This window comes from Esox lucius, chromosome 18 (genome assembly GCF_011004845.1).
Source record: "Esox lucius isolate fEsoLuc1 chromosome 18, fEsoLuc1.pri, whole genome shotgun sequence".
Classification (NCBI taxonomy): Eukaryota; Metazoa; Chordata; class Actinopteri; order Esociformes; family Esocidae; genus Esox; species Esox lucius.
The window spans coordinates 10,968,198-10,988,941 of NC_047586.1; the positions used below are offsets into that span (position 1 = coordinate 10,968,198).

The 20,744-nt window shown below is 41.0% G+C and overlaps 1 protein-coding gene across 1 annotated transcript in view; it reads right to left on the minus strand.

The window, feature by feature from the left end:
- slc35f1 (solute carrier family 35 member F1) overlaps positions 1-20,512 on the minus strand; it is a 65,485-nt gene extending 44,973 nt beyond the window's left edge. The window contains exon 1 of the mRNA XM_010883026.5: positions 20,057-20,512. Coding sequence (XP_010881328.1) covers positions 20,057-20,166 — 110 coding nt within the window. The 5' untranslated portion in view covers positions 20,167-20,512. The remainder of the gene's footprint in view (positions 1-20,056) is intronic.
- Positions 20,513-20,744: the final 232 nt, after the last annotated feature.

The following is a 20,744-nucleotide window of genomic DNA, read 5'->3' on the forward strand; positions in this document are numbered from 1 at the left end:
TAGCGGCTAGGCAGGCTAAGCACTGTCCTTAGTCACAACAAAACATGGAACACTTGAGTACAGCTCTTAGCCAGGGTATATTGGTCATATATCACAAACAACAGAAGTGCCTTATTGCTATTTTAAACTGGTTACAAACATAATAAACCCATTGTATACAGATCGGCATTCAGGTTTATAATGATGAATAAATCTCTCAGCTACAATACGGTATTCAGCCTTGGGCTAAAAGCATAGTTTCATGCATACCAACCGTGTTCCTGACTGCAAAAAGCATGGCACACTAGAAACCCCCTTCAGATCAAAAGGGTCAACATCTCCAGCTGTCAATAAAATCAAAGCACTACTGCCTCTGGGGTGTTCTCATCTCAGAGTTCTCTTCTCTCAAACATGGATAATTACAACATTGCCGCAAACCCCCAGGACTAGACCAGAGACAGATCACCAAGGCTAGAAGAGACTGGACGACTGTCTCACCCATATTCAGGAATTGGTGCTTCTCTTAACTGCCGTGTAGTAAACATTTTCTAGGTTTTCTATCAGAAACGGTATATCAGAAACTTCACTCCGGCAGTTGATGGATACAATCTGAAACTCTTCATGCTATGCATAATTCATGTGCGCACACAGTGTAATAAAATGGTACTCAGGCCAACTCCAGTCATGAATATTTCAAACCGATAATACCATAGCTATCTGAGTGAAAAGCTACCAGATTGTTACATTCTGAAGTAATCTGGGAGATGTCCACTGGGGCTATGGTATGATTACTCTAAAAAAATATTGTAGAACATGACAAGAAAATCTGCGGTTTGAACTGAGAATCTAAAGTTGTGCAAGGAAAGTTAACTGTCAAGAGTTCTTATGGGGTGAAGTACATACTCCCTTGCAGTACATTTTTCGCTCCATTGCCTGTTTTCTTCAGACAAACACCTCCTTTCCAGGGCTGGTGTGCCCTGGCTGTTTCTCACACCCACTCCCCTCTAACGCCTGTGTGGTGCAAGGGGGGGGGTGCAGGGGGTTTGGCCGCTGGCAGAGATGGGCTAAGATATTATCTTGTTACAAATACAAAGCGCTCTAAAGAACAATGAATTGAATTGAAATACAAAATGTGGGTTTCATTTAAATTAAACTGATGTGGAATTGGGATTTGGAATTTTGTATTTCTAAATACATTTGCAGGTATTCTAAAGATGTTTCTTTTTGAGAACGTACGTTTTTTATTGATAGAGGAGAGGAGGAGAGACAGTGGGAAAGGTAGTGTGTGCTGGAATTGCAATAGACCCAACTTGAACACATCCAGACCACCCTAGGCCACACATCAGATCTTTGACAAATTTGTATAAAACACATAACACATGAGAACATTTGTTTTAAAATGTCTTGCCATAAAATACCTTCATTAATCCATGGAATGGATAAACATTTAGCCCTGAGACTAGTGGACACTGAGCCGAATGCGTAGATGGAACCCTCAGCACCTCATGGAACTGGTGCAGTTTTGTGAATATCTTAAAGATAATATTACACTTTTTTTTAAACTAATGATGACACAGAGAATTCCACATATTTACTGTGCATAGTGGCATTTCATTAAGCTATAAAGATCATTGGTTTAGACGTTCCATCAAACCGGCCCCACAGCTGCAGATCATGTGTAACCACACCATCCCAGGACATACACCAGATAGTATCCCCGCTTTTTTGGAACCTATACATGCATATGGGACTCATGTTTTGGTCATTAGTGTGGCACACATTTAAATTCACCTTTACAATTTTAACACACACAGGTGGTCAACAATGCACTTCTTTTAGAGCTTATGGGCTACCTCTAATCTTTAGGAATTTCTCCTTACAGATGATTTTGCCCTGAATAGGATTTAAACTAATGCAACTATTAGGGAAGAGTAGATCACTCTAATCAAAAACCTTGTGCTTTAGTGAATCACCGCCACACTAGCAGTTGCAGCCAGGAGAGAATGACTCAACACAACAATAGTCATTGCCTTGACTGGCAGTTTGACATAATAATTCAACTTAAACGCAAAATGTAGCCTATAGCATATATAATTTGGTGAAAGTGTTCAAAATAATCTTAATCAATATCGCAAAAACATTTGTTACAATTATTGGGACCTCTGCGTTATGTACTTTGTGCACCCTTCCCTTGCAAATATAGCAACACTGATTCTTATTTATTGTGTGATGAGGTGACTAAGAATATTACAAACTAAAATGGATTGTACTACAGTCCAGAGAAATAATTAACTAATTAATACACTATCGAAAGTTATTAAAATACTGTCCATCACTGGGAGCTGAAGGTTGTTGCTGAAGGCTGGCAGCTGGTGGCTTGAATTAAGGTCAGAGGATAGACAGGATGTCTTAGTGGGATCACAAGCAGCCGAGGGGATGAAAACATCTGCCAAAACATCAACATCTCCTGACACCAGGCAAAGAAGATGAATGGAGTAGGAAATCTCCTTTTTTCCTGATGTACCATGCACCTACAGTATAAATTCAGCAGAGAAGGCAGTGTAAGACAGAAATGCGGTTAATAAGCATCCAGATGAACCTGAACTGCGGAGGGCCTGGAGGCGAGAACACCAGTTCCCATTTCAATTGTCTCTCCCTCTCCTTCATTCCATTTCCCTTTGTACCATTCCCCCAGTGAGCAATGTGCATTTGGACATTAAACAAACGATGACTACCAAAGCTGCATTATTTATCAAAAAAATACATTAACTACAAACAAAAGCCCTAAGCCTTGGGATCTGAGGTGAAGCCAAAATAAGTCCAAATGTAAATTACTTTTTCCAAGCAATCTAATACTGTAGTAGTGCTAATCATTACTCACTATTGTTGTAAAGAGATAACCCTGAACGGGAACAAGGCAAAGAGTTTGGGTAGGAAACTGTTTGCCAATTTGACAGACTATGTTTCGTCCTTCAAAGATGTATTGTGTCTGGTGCTGACAAATGTAGACACCTGAAGCAATGAAAGTTATGCCTTAGATGTACCAAAAGGGATAGCAAATGTACTTGGTATAGCATTAGAGACCACACCATCTAGCACAAAGGCCAAATGAAACAATGAATGATTTTTTTGTCTTCTCATGAAAAAGGTTACGATGACACTATTTTCGGCTATCTTCTATCATGGCCTGAAGCCTCCCCTGTGGTGACAGTGGCATCATCAAGCAGAACTGTCTGCAGTGGCATCATCAAGCAGAACTGTCTGCAGTGGCATCATCAAGCAGAACTGTCTACATTGAAAAAACAGGTAGACGTTGTTAAAAAAAAGACGTGTGTCATTCTGTCAGTCTGCAAAAAGAGCAACCAGTCATTAGTTCAAACGGGCTACTGAGGAAATAAGCTGTTTAAAGCGCAAAACTATCTGCGGTAGAGAAGAAAAAAAATGACTAAGACTTTGGTATGCATATGGCCCACAGGATGTCTATACTCAGTTGCTTTTGTCAGTGGGTGTCAGACACAGCGACACTGGGCCTTTGGGCGTCTGAGAGATTATGGCAGTCTTTCCTCAGCTGGGTAGAATTCAAATGGAAAGTCAGCAGCACTCAGCACTCCTCCACTGTCCCATCAGTTCTGCCCCCTGTCAAGAAATGGGCGCCAGGATTGAGCAGAGCCCTTCATCTTTCTCCCAGCTTTTGGAGATGCATATTTAATCCATACACTAGAAGCTCTCTGAGTCCTGCAATACATCACCGATCCAATGGCAGACATGGCAGATGGGCAGGCTTTTGATGGTGCAGATTTAAAGCATTTCTACCCACCAGACACAGGTATTCCACTGATTAGAGCCCATCAGCTATTGGCTAAGAGTACATGATATAATAAATGGTATAGGTAATATTACCCTTATGTCCAGCTAGTTTAAAGTTTGCATAAATTATTTAAATAACTTAACTAATGCCTATCTACTAATAGTGAACATACAGTACTTTAAACATGCTCAGTGCGATTGTATAAGTGCTTGTGAAAACAAAACAAAAAATAAGCTATTTAATTGAATGGATCAATATACAGCCGTTAAAGGAACTGTTCACTCAAAAACATTATTTTATTCATTAGTCCACTGGTAATGCAATCCCAAAAAAGATTTAGACTGTCAGCAGCTTTGTGATGATGCATTGTGCATGTTCGAATTTGACAACTTTACTGCTGACATGCAAACATGTTTTGGGACGATTAATCAGGGGCCTACTGAACAAAATACAAAACCCTCCCTTTAATGCACTGTTGTAGCTAATGGCTGCTTACAGCAGACAACACAAACAGCTTTGGTGGAAGCAAATAATCATCACTGCACAGATTTCCAAAGGACACCAACAGTAACACCTTCAGCCATACTGACAGAACAGCTTTGGATGTCTACCTCAGAAACATTCTGGTATGGTAATGAGTCGGGTATTGATTTGACACTCAGAGATACACCGGGTGGTTTGTACCCTGACTGGCTGGGTGTGGCGAACAAATTTGTAACTCTGTTTGTGTCTGTAACTGTCTTTCTAATAGTTGTATATGGTCAGTATACATACTATGGCTAACTACCGTATCGAGTAACTCTGTGTCGCATCCTGTCTAACAACAGCCCTTAGCCTGGGCATATTGGTTATGGCCCAGCCCCTGGTGTCTTATTGCGAGTAACCTCAAAAACCTTCAAACCGAAACGGGAGTGAATAAAGAGTCCAAAGCAATCGTTTTCTGAGGAAATCAATACTTTGCCGCACAAACAGCACTACTGAATCCAAGGAATAATGCACAGCACAGACATACGCTGTCCTTACCAATGCATTGTATTGTCATCCGCTGTGATTGCTATTGAGCATTGAATTAGTGAGATACCAGCAGACAAAGGTAAGAAATAAATAAGAAAGTGGAACGTCCCTCCTAATGCAATACAGTTTGATCAGTCGGTGGTGGTTGCTATCGACTTTTCTGTTGGTGTGTATAATCTTGCAAACATCTGTAATAACCAAGGCCTATTTGTTCCATTATGAAAAATATATATTATGCTAAAATAGCCAGAATAATGTCTCTCATAGGTTGATACTAAAGGAATAAATATACATTACACAGCAGAGCTTTCAACATATCAGTGATGTGAGAGAGTATAAAAAGCAATGTACAAAACCGTTCAAAAGTTTGGGGTTACTTAGACAAGTCCTTGCTCTCCATAAAAACATATGTGAAATTTGTTTTAATAGGAAATATAGTCTTTGATGAGGTTTGAAATAATACTTTTTTATTGAAATAATAATTGTGTAATCAGTAAGATTTCACCCCATACTTCCTGAAGCACCTCCCACAAGTTGGATTAGCTTGATGGACATTTCTTACATACAAAATAGCCAAGCTGCTCCCACAACAGGTCAACAGGGCTGGCCACTCCGTTACAGACAGCATACCAGCTGACTGCTTCTTCCCTAAATAGTTCTTGCATAGTATGGAGCTGTGATTTGGGTCATTGTCCTGTTGTAGAAGGAAATTGGCTCCAATCAAGGGACATCCACAGGGTATGGCATTGTGTCGCAAAATGGAGTGATAGCCTTCCTTCTTCAAGATCCCTTTTACCCTGTATAAATCTCTCACTGTACCACCAACAAAGCATCCCCAGACCATCACACTGCCTCCACCATTCTCGACAGACAGCTCTCCTCTTGCATCTTTTCATTTGGCCTGCATCTCACAAATATTTATCTTTGTTATCCCAAGACCTCAAACACCTCAAGATTCGTCTGTCCATAACACTTTTTTCCAATATTCCTCTGACCAGTGTCTGTGTTCTTTTGCCCATCTCATTCTTTTTCATTGGCCAGTCTGAGATATGGCTTTTTGTTTGCAACTCTGCCTAGAAAGCCAGCATCCCGGAGTCATCTCTTCACTGTTGACATTGAGACTGGTTTTTGTTGGTACTATATATTGAAGCTGCCAGTTGAGGACCTGTGAGGGGTCTGATCCTTAAACTAGACACTAATGTATTTTTCCTCTTGCTCAGTGTTGCATAATTGTGAAAGGGTTTTCTAAAGATAAATGTTTTGCCTTTTAAAATGATTAGCAAACACAAAGTGCCACTGGAACACAGAACTGATGGTTATGCGCCTCTGTACGTCTATATTGATATTCCATCTACAATAGTAATTCACAACTTTAACAATGTCTACACTGTATTTTTGACAGACTCTCAAATTTTAGTTATTTCAATGGACAAAAATATTGCTTATCTTTCAAAAACAAGGACATTTCAAAGCAACCCAAAACTTTTGAATGGTAGTGTCCACAGTTACTAGTTTGAAATCCACTAAAATATTACAATAATCCACTACAATATTACAATAGATAATCAAATATTATTTGAAACACACAAAATCACATTTCACGGGACACTGGAAGAGATAACGTTTATATATGTCATACGGAACATGATTTATTCAAAGAAAGGCGTTTTATGTTATTTTTTACAATTATTTTACCAGGTAAGTTGACTCAGAACACATTCTCATTCGGAACAACGCCCTGGGAAATAGATACAGATGGAAGAGAGAGGATTAATGAGCTGGTTAAAGGCTGGGGATGATTAGGTAGCCATGAAATTTCAAAATGTCTTTAATGACCACAGCGTCAGGACACCTGTTTTATGTCCTACCCTAAACATGACACCCTGAGCAAGGCAAAGTCCCCTTCACGGCCCTGGGGCATTGGGGTTTCATATTTACATTTTTCCCTGTAGGGAAGAGTGCCCCCTACTGGCCCTCCAACACCACTTTCAGTAGCATCTGGTCTCGTGTTCAGGGACCACACAGCACCCACCTTGCTTGGCTTCAGAGACAAACCAGCAGTGAGCACAGAGTATTATGTTTCTGGCTAATCATTGGAGAGAATCAGACAGGTAAATGACTGCTACCTTCACACTGAACGACATAGACACAGACAAACAGATAGAGAGACAGACAGATGTGATTGCTCAATAGACCAACTGGTTACACCGCTCTTGTGCTGCTACAGGCAAATCTAGGCCCAAGGTCCTATGACTCAGAGCTACTGCCTCACTGTTCTGTGCCCTAAGAATTACTGCCAGGAACAGAGCTGTTGTGTCCGGTGTGTGATGTCATCATTGCGAACCACAGAATCCTTCTTTGTCCCCTTATCCCGCATTCATGACCCCTGTAGGAGTGCACCAGTATATTGGGGGGAGATCACGTCCCTACAAACATGGCCATTCATCGCCTCTGTGTGAGGAAGCTTGTACAGAACAAGTCGTTATTGAGACACGAAAGAAAGATAATGTAGTGTTCTCTCTGCTTCCTCGACTCTCTCAATCTCTGTCTGTCTCTCCATTTCTTCTGAAAATTCTAAATCCTTTTCTCTCTCTCTGCCCCTTGTCCCTCTCTTCCTTTCCGAACTGAGCCTGCCTTCTTCATCTTGATCTGTGTCAGCTTCCTCTCCTGGTCAAGCCCTCTGTCCTTCACTCTCTCTCTCTCTCTCCCTGAATTGTCCTCACCTTGGCTCTCCCTGTCTGGTCTGCTGTTCTGTGGTGTGGTCAGCTATTCTGTGGTGCGGTCTGCTATTCTGTGGTCTGGTCTGGTCTGCTGTTCTGTGGTGCGGTCTGCTATTCTGTGGTCTGGTCTGCTGTTCTGTGCTGTTGTTAGGTGTTCTCTGGGGTGGTCTGGTGTTCTGTAGTGTGGTCAGGTCTGAATATTCTGTGGTGTGGTCCGGTGTTCTGTGGTCTGGTCTGCTGTTCTGTGGTGTTGTTAGGTGTTCTCTGGGGTGGTCTGGTGTTCTGTAGTGTGGTCGGGTCTGATGTTCTGTGGTGTGGTCCGGTGTTCTGTGGTCTGGTCTGCTGTTCTGTGGTGCTGTCTGTTGTTCTGTGGTGCTGTCTGCTGTTCTGTGGTGCTGTCTGCTGTTCTGTGGTGTGATCTGCTGTTCTGTTCAATGGTGGGATGTGGTTATGGGTTTGGGTTAAGTGGTGCAGAGGGACCCCGGGTTCAAAACATGTCCTCTCACTTTTTTTCTCGTTTATTACTCTAACGTTACTTTTCCTAACATAATATATCTTACGAATTTAGCTGTCAAAGATTTAAGTTAAATAGTCTACGTAGTCCCCTGAGTCCAGGTTGTGTTGACACAGTCAACCAACCAAGATAATCCAGTTAAAGGCTAGCTACACTAGTTTATTAAATACATCTAGGTAGATTCTATCTGAGATTCAAGCAGGCACTCTCAGCTCACCTCTCCCAGCCTTCTCGCCCACAGATCCCTACTCAGAGGGGCTGCATGCACGACTGACTCTGCTAAACTTGCAGAGTTCCGAGGACGCCTGGTGTGGCTATCTGAGTGGTCACTCTGCATGTCAAAAACACGGTCAGGCAGGATAGGAATATCAAGCATAGAAGTGAGAAAATTAATAGACTTCCTGAGCAGTTAGCCTGTCGACAGTTCTTCTCCACCATTAGATAACAGTTTCATGCGATGTATGGCACCAGGGGCACTTAAGGTTTAATAGTGCATATGACATGATGAATTGTTGCAGTCTGAGGTTTCACTCTGATGAATGTGCCTCTCCAGTCTCTCCATTCAAGCTAGTATGGATTTACAGTTGGGTGTGAAGTGGGAAATTGTATGTTGCCAATTTCATATGGCACATGCAATATCAAAGTGAGATTAAATAGAAACCTATAATATATTTTTGAAAATGACAGAACAATAAATCAAGGCATTAAACAGTCTTGGAGCATGTCATTTTGTTTACTTCTTTAAATTTCTATGAGGTTTGATCCGGGGTGTCAATAGATCCCGTCTTTCAGGGCTCGAGGCCTGGGCGTATTTTTGCTTAGCCCAGGATGTTTTCTCAGGAAATATTTGCTGAGCTTAGAATGTTTTGCGCTGTGGAGACGGAGTCAATTACTGGGTTTGATATGAATACAGTACTTCTATCTTCAAGAAATGAATGACTGTTCTCTGTGGTTGTTGCCACAGATTGGATTTATTGAGAGTGAATAGTAATTGAGTGCCATCCTTGACACCTTCTCCACTATACTCTAAAGGAATCACTGGGACATTTCTCAGAGAGAATGGGACTAGTCAAACTTCAGATAGCCACACTTCCTAAAGCATTTTTCTAAAACCTTAATACATTCCTCTTTGAGACCAGATTTGCTGCATGAGTTCCTTAGCACTACTAACCTAGGCCCCAACACATTAGTGTCCTCATACGTTTGTCCAAAATGTTTTTCACAGAAGTGTTCTCTAGCAACACAATGTATGGTACTTACATCAGTACCACACACTAACCAACAGAAGATCAGATAACAGGCAGATAATCCCTCTGCTTTAACATTTTGAAAAGCCTTAAAAAGAAATCTAATTTACACCAAACCATACACACTATACGGCCAAAAGTATGTGGACACCTGACCATCAAACCTATATGAGCTTGTTGGACATCCCATTCCAAAACCATGGGCATTAATATGGAGTTGCCCCCCATTGCATCTATAACAGCCACCACTCTTCTGGGAAAAGTTTCCACAAGATTTTGGAGTTTCCCTGTGGGAATTTGTGCCCATTCAGACAAAAGAGCATTTGTGAGGTCAGTCACCGATGTTGGAAAAGAAGGCCTGGCTTGCACTCTCAGTTCCAATTCATCCCAAAGGTATTCAATGGGGTTGAGGTCAGGGCCCTGTGCAGGTCACTTGAGTTTCTACACACCAACCTTGTCAAACCATGTCTTCATGGACCTGGCTTTGTGCACAGTCATGCCGGGAAATTGGAAGCACCCAATTATCTAAAATCTCTTTGTATCCTGTAGCATTGAGATGACCCTTCACTGGAATAAATGGGTCTAGCCCAAATCCTGAAACACAGCCCCAGACCATTATCCCTCCTCCACCAAACTTTACAGTACATTCTACCGGCATCCGTCACATCCAGATTCATCCACCAGACTCCCAGATAGTGAAGCATGATTTATCACTCCATAGAACCTGTTTCTGCTCCAGAGTCCAGTGGAGGCAGTTTGGAACTCTGTGGTGATGTGGGATTGTCACGCACTACGCGCTTCAGCACTCAGCGGTCCTGCATAGTGAGTTTGCATGGTCTACCACTTCGTGGCTGGACTGTTGTCACTCCTGGGTGCTTCCACTTCACTATTATAGCACTCTCAGTTGACCAGGGCGGATCAAGCAGGGCAGTAATTTCACAAATTGACTTGTGGTAAAGGTGGCATCCTATGACAGTGCCACGTTTAAAGTCACAGAGCTCTTCAGTACCACCCATTATACTGCTATTTGGGTTTGGAGATTCGGGTATGGAGATTTCATGGCAATGTGCAGGATTGTATGCACCTGTGAGCAATCGGTGTGGCTGAAACACATGAATTCAATAATTAGTAGGGGTGTCCACATACTTTTGGCCATATAGTGCATGTATACAACATTCATGGGGGTGTCGTTTTTGAAAGCATTAGCCAATGTCCAGGGCATGACGTGTTGTGTTCGATGTCAAATGTCTAAGTGGTGCCTTGGCACTCTTTTCATACTCAGTGTTCTGTTAATTCCCATGTTCAGCCTTTGAATAGATGTCATATGTCTTTTACATTGACTGATGGCCCGGAAATCTCCCTTGTGAACACCTTACTACGCCACATCATCACAGACTGGAGTGGAAGCAGGAAATGGAAAATCACTGCCCCGCCCCTCCCCGACTTTGCCTGTGGTGGAGAGTGAAGAGCGTGCGCTACAGCAATAAGGTCCTGAGAGTAAAGCCCAAGCATCTACAGCAAGACAGGCACGGATGATCCAGCCCTTTTAATTAACCTCTGAGCTGTGATAACTGCCCTTCCCCTGTCTCTCTAATCTTTCCTTGCTGCAGTTTGAGAGAGGCTGGTAGTAGCATGAATACACAGGGGAGGACTCCCTCGCAAATGCAGGTGATAGCAGCCCACAATAAAAGTACATTTAATTTCTCTTAGTCTCTTATCTCCCCTTTACTTTCAAACATGATGAAAATGCTGTGTGTTGGTCAAATCCTCCAAAAAGCATACCTGTTATCTCCACACAAATAGCAGTGGCCTTATTGCAATACTTACGGGAAAAGAGTGAAGCTACAGTTAAAGGCGTATTTCACCACAGAACAATTACTTAATGTTAGCGATGATTCATTTGAGTCATAAAAACAAAAGATCTCCTCAACCCAATCTAGAACGAGAAAATATAAATGTTGTGGTACAATCTACTTCTGTATTGTTCTGTTCATAAAATAAAATAAGATCCTAAATTCAAAGCAAACAAAGACACCACTTCCCTAACAAAATGGCAATCGGAGAATATGACACAATGGTTATTTTGGAAACATCAATGTTGATCATGCCCATGAGTTGTTCTGTGCCTGGCTTAAGTAATTGCATGCAAACTCAGAACAGTAGGCCTACTCTTTCGATTGGCGTCTGTACAGCACAGTAAGTAACAAACAGATCTCTCAGGTAAACAGCACATTCACATCTATACCTCTTATACTGTACCATGCCAACATACAATAACACACATTTATCAGTAGAAATTAGTTTTTCTATTTATGAATCCAAGTTTCAAAGCAAATGCTTTTGATGACATGGGGCACAATTAGCGCAAGCATCACTTTTTGGGGGACGCGTTTACAACCAGGTTGGCCTCAAAGAAAACGTACAAAGTCGTACATAAAGGAAATGACCAGCATTAGTGTATATATAATTACGTTTCCACAGTCCTTTTTACATTTGGACAGTTCATTTTTTACGTTTTACGTAACAACCGGTATGTTCCGTACCATTGCTATGTAAAGGTTTTACTTGGTAGTCGTGTTTGGGGTTGGTGGCTGGGCATATAGACTCCCACCCGTTCAATCACATTAGCGTTACCAAAACATAACAGTTTTTCTTCTCTAACCTAACCCCAAAGCTTAATCCTAACAATAACCCATCTTAACAAATGTTTAGATCTAGATGTTTTTCTTCTCTAACTTGCGCAGCGCTTCCCTCCCTGTACATCCAAATTTGGACAATGATGTCACTAACCACGTAAATCTTGTCAGAGGCTAATACGTAAGCACATGTACTTATCTGGGGACATAACATTATGTACTGTAAACTACAATCACATGTTACAGCGAGTGGCTAAAACCCTGAGAATAGATCTTGATTTGAACTCAACATACCTGTTAGATGGGATTAGAATTAGGATGGTGAATAAAATGAAATAAACATACTTTATTGGTTGTTATTAATATTGGTCATTTTGATGCAGACAGGAAATTAAACGTAACACGTATGCAATGTGGAGTTAAACAGGCAATGCATTGTGGCACATAACTACAGAGCTGTTGCTAGGCAATGCATTTAGATACAAATTCATGAAATAAAAAATAATTTGGGTATTCTTGGCCACTGGTTGTGGCAAACGTTTAGCCACAACAAGTCTCTGAAAATGCAGTGTGTCATATATGTGCAGATATGCGCAATGTGTCATCAAAAACACAATTTCTAAATGTTCATTTCAGGAATTATTTGAGGTATAAAATGTATTCTTCTGAAATTATGTACATACAAACAACACATTAAACCACCTCAAGATAATGAGTTAAAAATGAATAAAATAATATATTATACTAAAATTCCCAGACTGCATCTTTAATTAACAAAATGGTCTAATTCAATCAACTTTTCAAAGCGCTTGTATTGCGTTAATCTGAAGCATGAACAAGATGAAAATATATGCACACAACACATTCATACTGGCCAAACACGCCAATGTTATACAAAAAAGACTTTCTCATTAAAAAAAAAGATATGACCATGTCTGGTTCTAACTGGCAGTGTCAAGTACTATATTCAGAGGTGTAAACATTTTCTAATCTTAGTGGTGTGTCTGAGTCTCAACAGTTCCAGATCTTCAGCTGTTCAGCCTAGTCATGCTGCTGTAGAAACTGGGAACAAAATAACCCAGGAAGTTATGCCTAGCTATGTGAATAGCTTGGATGCACCGGAACAATGCTCACCGCCTGCAGTTTCCTCAGACCGCCATCCAAATTCCATGTATTATATCCCAGGTTGCCTGGCACAGGACCCCTCCTACTGAAATCTTAATCACACTTCACAACCTGCCAAAAGGCACTGGTCATGAAAATAGCCACCAGCCGACTTTCAATACAATTTCCCAAGCCCAATAATATCTAGCGTTTTCTAGCATAAACAATATAATTTTACAGTGCAGGAATCAGGAAAGTACCATTTAGGCCAGAATAATATGATTTTCCCAGCCAAAAGATTTCTAGCATTTACTATCAAATATATTTTTATTTTGCAATACAGCAATGAGGAAGGTTCTTTATATTGTTATCATTACTATTTTATTAACAGAATGATATTTGTATTTCTATTAGCAGCCGATGAAATCAGGATCTTTTGCAGAAGTTGAAAAGATGAATCTCCCTTTTCAAGTAATCACGTTCTGTTTTCAGAAGGTTGGATTGAGACAGATGAGGTAGAGACCCTGAGCCTGACAGAAGCTGTCCTTCTCCACACAGTCCAAAATGTAACTTCCTATGACGCAGAAGCAGGACTTCCTGTACCTCTCACGGAAAAAAGATAACCTTTGACTCATCCCCAAATGATGTAATAAATGATCATCCTCAAATAATGTACTAACTGATCATCCTCAAATGATTTAATAACTGATCATCCTCAAATGACGTAATAACTGATCATCCTCAAATGATGTAATAAACGATCAACCTAAAATGACGTAATAAATGACTCACCTCATCATATATCTTTGTTAAAGTAAGATGTTGGTCCCCTGAATCATGCTGAAATCCCAGTCATTTTTCAGACAAACAAAAAAGGTAATTATACAAATTCTGTGGACTGATTAGTTTACATCCTTTTTAATGAGCTCTTCTTTGCTGAGACAATCCGTCCAGCTGGCAGGTGGGGCGTGTCAAAAAGCTGATTCAACAGCATGATCATCACACAGCTGCATCTTTGCTGGGCACAGCTGAAAGGTAACTCGTTACGGTACAATAAAATTGGCAGCGCTGAGATTGCCAGGTAGATTGCGGTCTTCCTGCTAGTGTGGGCCTCCACTGACCCCTTCCAACCAGGTCAGACCTCCTGTCACGGGTGGATTTTGCAACCCAGATAGTCCGCCTCTCAGGAACTAGACTAGTGATTGAGACTCTAAAATTCAAGAGCCTTAGCCGTTTGCTTTCTGCTGTATGATGCAGACCATTCCCATCTGCTCTGCCCTGCCAAATATGTAAGTGAGCTTCATGCACTCTTTGTAAGTGTGGATTGTCTGAGATGGAAGGATGACACAGTATTCTCTCTGCTGCTTCCCCACTAAGCAACTCAACCAGGTGCAGAGGAATACAGCGCCGTATCATAACCATAAAATCATGCAGACAATAGAGAATGGAAAAGATCAGGGCTAAAGATGCATGACAAAACCAAGTACAAACAGGGCTAGACAGAGAGAGAGATTATGACCCTGATGAGCACATTTCCATCCTATTCGATTTTCATTCACTCCCTCCCCCAGTTATTTTGTTCCTCTAGGTTACTGATAGTGTGATGATAGTGGGGGATGTGATGTGCAGGCCACAGCAGTAGAAGAAAAGAAAGAAGAAGAGTTAGAGGTGATTATTGTGGAGTGAGGAGGGGGGGGGCTCTCAAATGGATTACGTCATTTAGTGTAACGTATGATACTTATGAATTTGATTTAAGATGTAGGTTTAAGGTCTTAACCTTAAGCCATACCTTAAATCCAATAACCCAGTAATAGGATGACGTTAGGGTTAAGGTTAGGCATAACCGAGCTGGGGTTAAGGTTAGAGCTGAGCTTAGAAAACAGCAATAACCAAATCTCCTCCCCATTCACCTACCCCAACCACAACAGTCTTCCAAATAGCTACTGTAATTTAACTCTACATGCACTGACCACTGCCAGCCCAGTGTTATGTGTAATATATTGTTGCTGTGTATAAATCTCTCTTCATAAATTCTCACTATCTAGTTGTAGTGTGCTATGCCACCATTCATAAGCTTATTACACTCATATGTATCTATAATATTCAATAACTACCAATTGCTGCTAGTTTACACAGTTATGTATATTACTGCCATACTTGCCATATAGAAATGTTCAATAATACTACCCAGATTGCTGCTAGTTACAGTACTCTTTTCTTAAACCTGTATGTATATTTTTGCTTTATTTTAGTATCACTATTATTTTTTGTCTGGGCCATATTTCTGCTTATATGTTCTTCTTCTTAACTCTCACTACGTAGTTGTCGGGTGCCATGCCACAAGAATTTCATTGTACAGGACGACGCTGTGTTGTTCGGTGCCTTTGACAAATAAACCTTGAAGCTTGAAACTTGATGTGTACCCGAACACATCATGACTTCTCTTGCTAATTTGGATATCAAACTGCTTTGGGGGTCAAGGCCTTGCTTCAGGAAGTTCCATGCCATTATCTAGTCTAAATGTAAACATTCAAGTGACAGTGTGAAAAATACAATAGATGTGTCTTTACAAATTGTGTAGGTCGTATTTGTATTGTGTACATCTCTGAATCACATCTTTTTTATTTTCTCTCTGTATCCATTTCAAAATATTATTTAGCACAGCTCAATCTCCTTAAAGAAATACTCTTTGTGGCCCCCAAATACCACCTTGAGTGGATAAAAGATTAACCACTTACAATAAATTGGTGCTACGGTGAGATCTTTAGTGTTGCCACTGGAGGAAATTGAGGTCTATAAATAGTAACAAGGAGACATCCATCAATTATCAGACCCCATTTTGCTATCTCTCTCCTCTAATCTTACAGATACCCTGAGAAGTGTCAATATAAATATACTGTAAATCTTCCACTGATAAAAACTTTTCATTGCTGCTATATATGCATTATTTTTAGAATTTGTTATTAGCCACAGGGTTTAAACTTCAGCTGTTCTGAGGCAGAGGCTGTATCTTTTCGATCAATTTGTGAGTAGAGACAATAAGTAAATGGAGTGGGACTGGGGAGATGCAGGAACAGATGTAATGTATCAGAAGAACGGGGGAGAGTAAACAGCTACCAGCTACATAAATAGCTAATACAGTGGCTCTCAAAAGCATTCACCACCTTTCCACATTAAATTGTGTTAAAACATAAAATCAAAATGGGTTAATTTTATCAACACAAAATGTCAAAGTGAAAAATACAATTTGCAAATTGCTCTAAATTAATTAGGGTCCATATGTATTTTCACTGTACTATTAGCATGATATCTGAAGTTAATGTTTCAAATATTGCCTGAAACATTCTCCTATTTAGACTTTCTCACCAGCCCTCCTATCAGTTTGCAGGGATGGTATCAGGGCCGGCTCCAGGCATAAGCGATATAAGCAGTCGCTTAGGGCCCCTGACTGCTAGGGGGCCTCTGACTGCTAGAGAGCCCCCGACAGATAGGGAATGAAAATGTAATTTGGCTTAGGGCCCCCAAAAGGCTATAGCCTTTATAAATATGGAAGGCAGGATACTACAATGTACCCCTTAACAAATAACAATTGATTATACAAGTATTCCCTCCCATTGCTGTGAAACACCTGAATGATCTGTGCTGCAACCAATTGTCTTTATATGTTACGTAATTAGTTGAATGGAGTCCATCTGTATGCAAATAAGATGTTTCACATGATTTTAGGGAAAATACACCAGTGTCTGGGAGGTCCCACAAGTTAGTACAAACAAAAAGCTTATTTAAAAGCGCAAACCAGGGGTAGGATATAAAAAACATTTCCAAGACATTCAATATCTCCTTGAGGTAAAGACCATTATTAAGAAATGAACAGAATATGGCTGTGAATCTGTCTAGAACGGGGAGTTCTCAAAAACTGACTGCCCGGGCGAGAAAGGCACCAGTGAGGGAGGCCACCAAGAGGTTTATGGCAACTCTAAAAGGAGTTACAGTCTTCCACGCCGGAGCTGGGAGACACTGTGCATAGTGCAATAACCTGTGTGGGAGAGAGGGGCAAAACAAAAGTTGAACAGAAATTGTAAGAAGGCATGTGGTTTGCCAGAAGGCATGTGGGAGACACTGAGACCAAGTGAGAAGTGAGTTCTAATGAGACCAAAAAGCCTTTTGACATCAAGGGTAAGAGATATTTTTGGTGTTGGATGCAAACATATCTCCTGAACATATTGACACCAGAAATGAGTGGTACATTATTGCATATTCCACAAGGGTACAACAACATTCGGAGGGAAATACTATTCCCATGAATCAGTATTATAACTGATGAGATTGCTCTTTCAATAGTGCCTTATATCGATCACAGCCTAAATTACTATAATTACAGATCTACATTAACCCATTGCACATCTCCAGACCGTCTCAGTAAAACATCTTATTATGTGGGAGAACCCAACAAGGTTTGTAATTGAAATAAAAGAGCTCCACTGAAAGGGACAGAGCCTCCATTTTCCACAGTGAAGCAAAATTGTGCCGCTAAAATCTCTCATGTATGCCCTGTAGCCAGGCTGTGATGGATAAAAATGACCCTAGAGGTAATGGATTCAGAGGGCATGTCCCTTTTCATTCATCTTCAGACCCACCATGAAATGAATGTTATTATTAGAGTTCTTGTCATATTTAATGAAAAATAGAAACAGTGTGTCAGGCAGCCAAGAAAAGCTCAAAAGCTGTGAAGACAGATGGATAATTCCTGTAAGCACATTGTTCTGGGAAATTACCAAAGCCAAACATCTGCTTTGTCAGCACAGTATCGGGACAGAAATCAATAGCAAGGTTTGGTGATACTAGTTTGCGCTTGTTGTGCTAATGAGATCCTTCAACTATTTTATATAAAATATCACAATCCCTAAAGGACAAACAAAGAAGTTAAGAAACTTTAACTGTTTGTAACTCTGAACCACTTCTCATTACGGCACACATAATTTTTACGATGCCATTCAGAAAGCTGTTTACTTGCTCACTATGCTGTCCCTAACAGATGAATCGAGGGGGGAGTGAGGCCTGAAGATGTTTTTGTGCTAATCTGTTAGCATTGATGGACATTTTTTGTGCACAAATGTACATGTGTTGTTCACTTTGAAAGGGTATGTGCACATCAACAAGTGTCCACGTTGCCAGTTGCTAAAATATCGCCTGGATTATTTTATATCTCCCTTCTACTCATAAATGTTCATAAACATTCACCCCCATCGAAAGATGAGTTCGAAGAGATCATAAAAGAATAATCTACAAAAAACAGCATAGGGTTTCCCTTGTGCATTAATCCTCAGAATTGAGAAAGACATTTTGTATGACTCAACCTTCAACAAAGATCCACCACCAGAAATGACTATTATTTCAGCTGAAAAATGACTAACCAGTGTTCATCTCCAGGTGTAATATTCTAGCAAGCAATTTCAATATCAAATCTTTTGACCTGACCTTAATATTAATATTATTGGTTCACAGTTGATTTTGGTACCAGACCCTAGCGAACCAAGTAGCGCTGATGCAAAACCTCCAAAACAGTGCTGTCTAATGTCTCCTAAATCTATCGAGCAGAATCCCTGTTCTGGTATTGCAAATGATCAGCTACCACAATAAAATCCTCCCAGCCCTCAGTTCGACAAACACTATTCATGTCAAGCACTGGCCATTTTGATACCTCTCGGCAGAAAGTGACATTGTTCTATTGGACAGCTCAGTACAGTAATATCCAGCTGGTCACAGAAGCCTAGAAGCTTGATTCTTTGGGGCAGCCCTGGTGAAGCAACGAGCCACTTTCACCAGGAGAGTGGAATTTCACAATAGCCACAGAAAAGCCCAGTGGGCAATCCAATCTCGGCCTGCACATTTACACCTTGTGGGTCATTGTTCTCTGGCTAAATGGGAGTTTGAGGGATGAAAGGGCCAGCAGATGGCAAGGACAAGGACAGAGTAGAAAGCAGACCAACCAAGGCAAGACCACCAGCTGTCATCCTCCACTGTGCGCTCTCACTTTCGCAGCTGGACCTCCATTACCCCTGCGTTAGGTTCAGAAGCACACCAGAATCACACACATTCCCCAAGACAGACCACTACAAGCCTGAGTCGAGTGAACAGCCACACACACCTTCTAGGCGATAATGCACTGGCCATCAAACACGAGCCGTTGACCCAGGTCAAAGCCAAAAGCAGGGAAAGTAATAAAAGCAAGTGACTGAGAATGTATTCATTCACCAATTGAGGTCTTGATGACAAAACTAAATTATTTGCAGTCTCTAACAGGTTTTACCCTTGAGCACTTCAGTAGGCTTGGCAAATTCAAGACGGATGAACACATTCACGACGGAACATCGGTGCATGACGAGTGTTGTTTTTTCCCTCACCCAAACCCTACTGAACATTACGCTGACGACCAGTTAAAGAATTTAAACCAATAGTCACTTATTTTCTGACCAGTATAGACTACAGTTATTTGAACATGGCACATCGGTTTTGGGCTTTGGCCATGATTTGATGGCAAACACTTGACACAAACAGGATGGAAATCAAGACACCAACCAGGTTACAACAAGCACGTTGTAGCCAGGCTTAGGTAATTGTGATATGCGCAGGTGATTGATGCATCGTCCTTCTACAACAATATTGTTTCCATTTAATGATCAAATAGGCATTCACACAAGCGAGGGAAAATGTCAACGTATATCGAAATGTGGTAATTAATTGAAAAACTGTATTCTAACACCCACTGCTGATATGTTTTCCTTCTCAGACCAATTGCTCCGCTGTTTCTGAAGATGACGTTTTGATAAACGTGCACTGAATTTTAAAATTGGCAAGTGGTGATATACAAAAGATCCGAATAAAGCAACCATCATTGTCCATATCAGGTGTTTCTAATGTAAAATAAAAAAACAAATAAACATATTTATATGCTCAGTGGTAAGTCATTTTATCACATTTGGTCCAGTAAAGTACTGAGCATCCTAACATGCACTCATAACACTCATTCTCACCTGCTAATCACTTTTCTTATCCTTTGAACCAGAGTCGGCGTTGTCGTGATGCTTTCGGGAGGCATGGTCTCAATAGTGGTGACAACATGATTCTGCTGCGATGGTATCATCTCTGAATTAAAAATGTAACAATCAGAAACCAGAGCGCATTCTGCTCCGTGCGAGGAGGGGAGGACGTTGGGTTCGGGCTATTCCACGAGGGTCGAGATCCAATTCTCCGGACGCGCGATGGACAACCTCAGCATTCCATGGTTCACACAAGAGAAGGTGACGATGGGGATGTATTTCCAGAGTGGGGAATGTGGACCCGAACTCTTCGGCGCGCGGGGGGTTCATACAAGATGCACCTGTTCCCAAACGAATGTTTGCAAAGGCACGCGGGTTCGTCAGTGTTCAGCCCGAGTGTGCATTTTCGGAACGCCTGCTCTGGAGTGTGCAGTGATTGTGAGGGGAGAATGGTTTTAATGCGATGTACGATACCGTTAATACCGCTAGAGGGAGTGCCTTTACCAGAGCTTCAATGACTTAGGCTGATCTGGCATTTAACAGCAATGTAAATACAGTAGTTAAACGCAGATAAACTTACCCGTGCTTTCAATGGAAGAAAATCCATATAGTCTGGTGTGCGTTTTAAACAGAAACGCAATCCACGTGAAATTGCATGAAAATAAGCATTAGGTAAATTAAA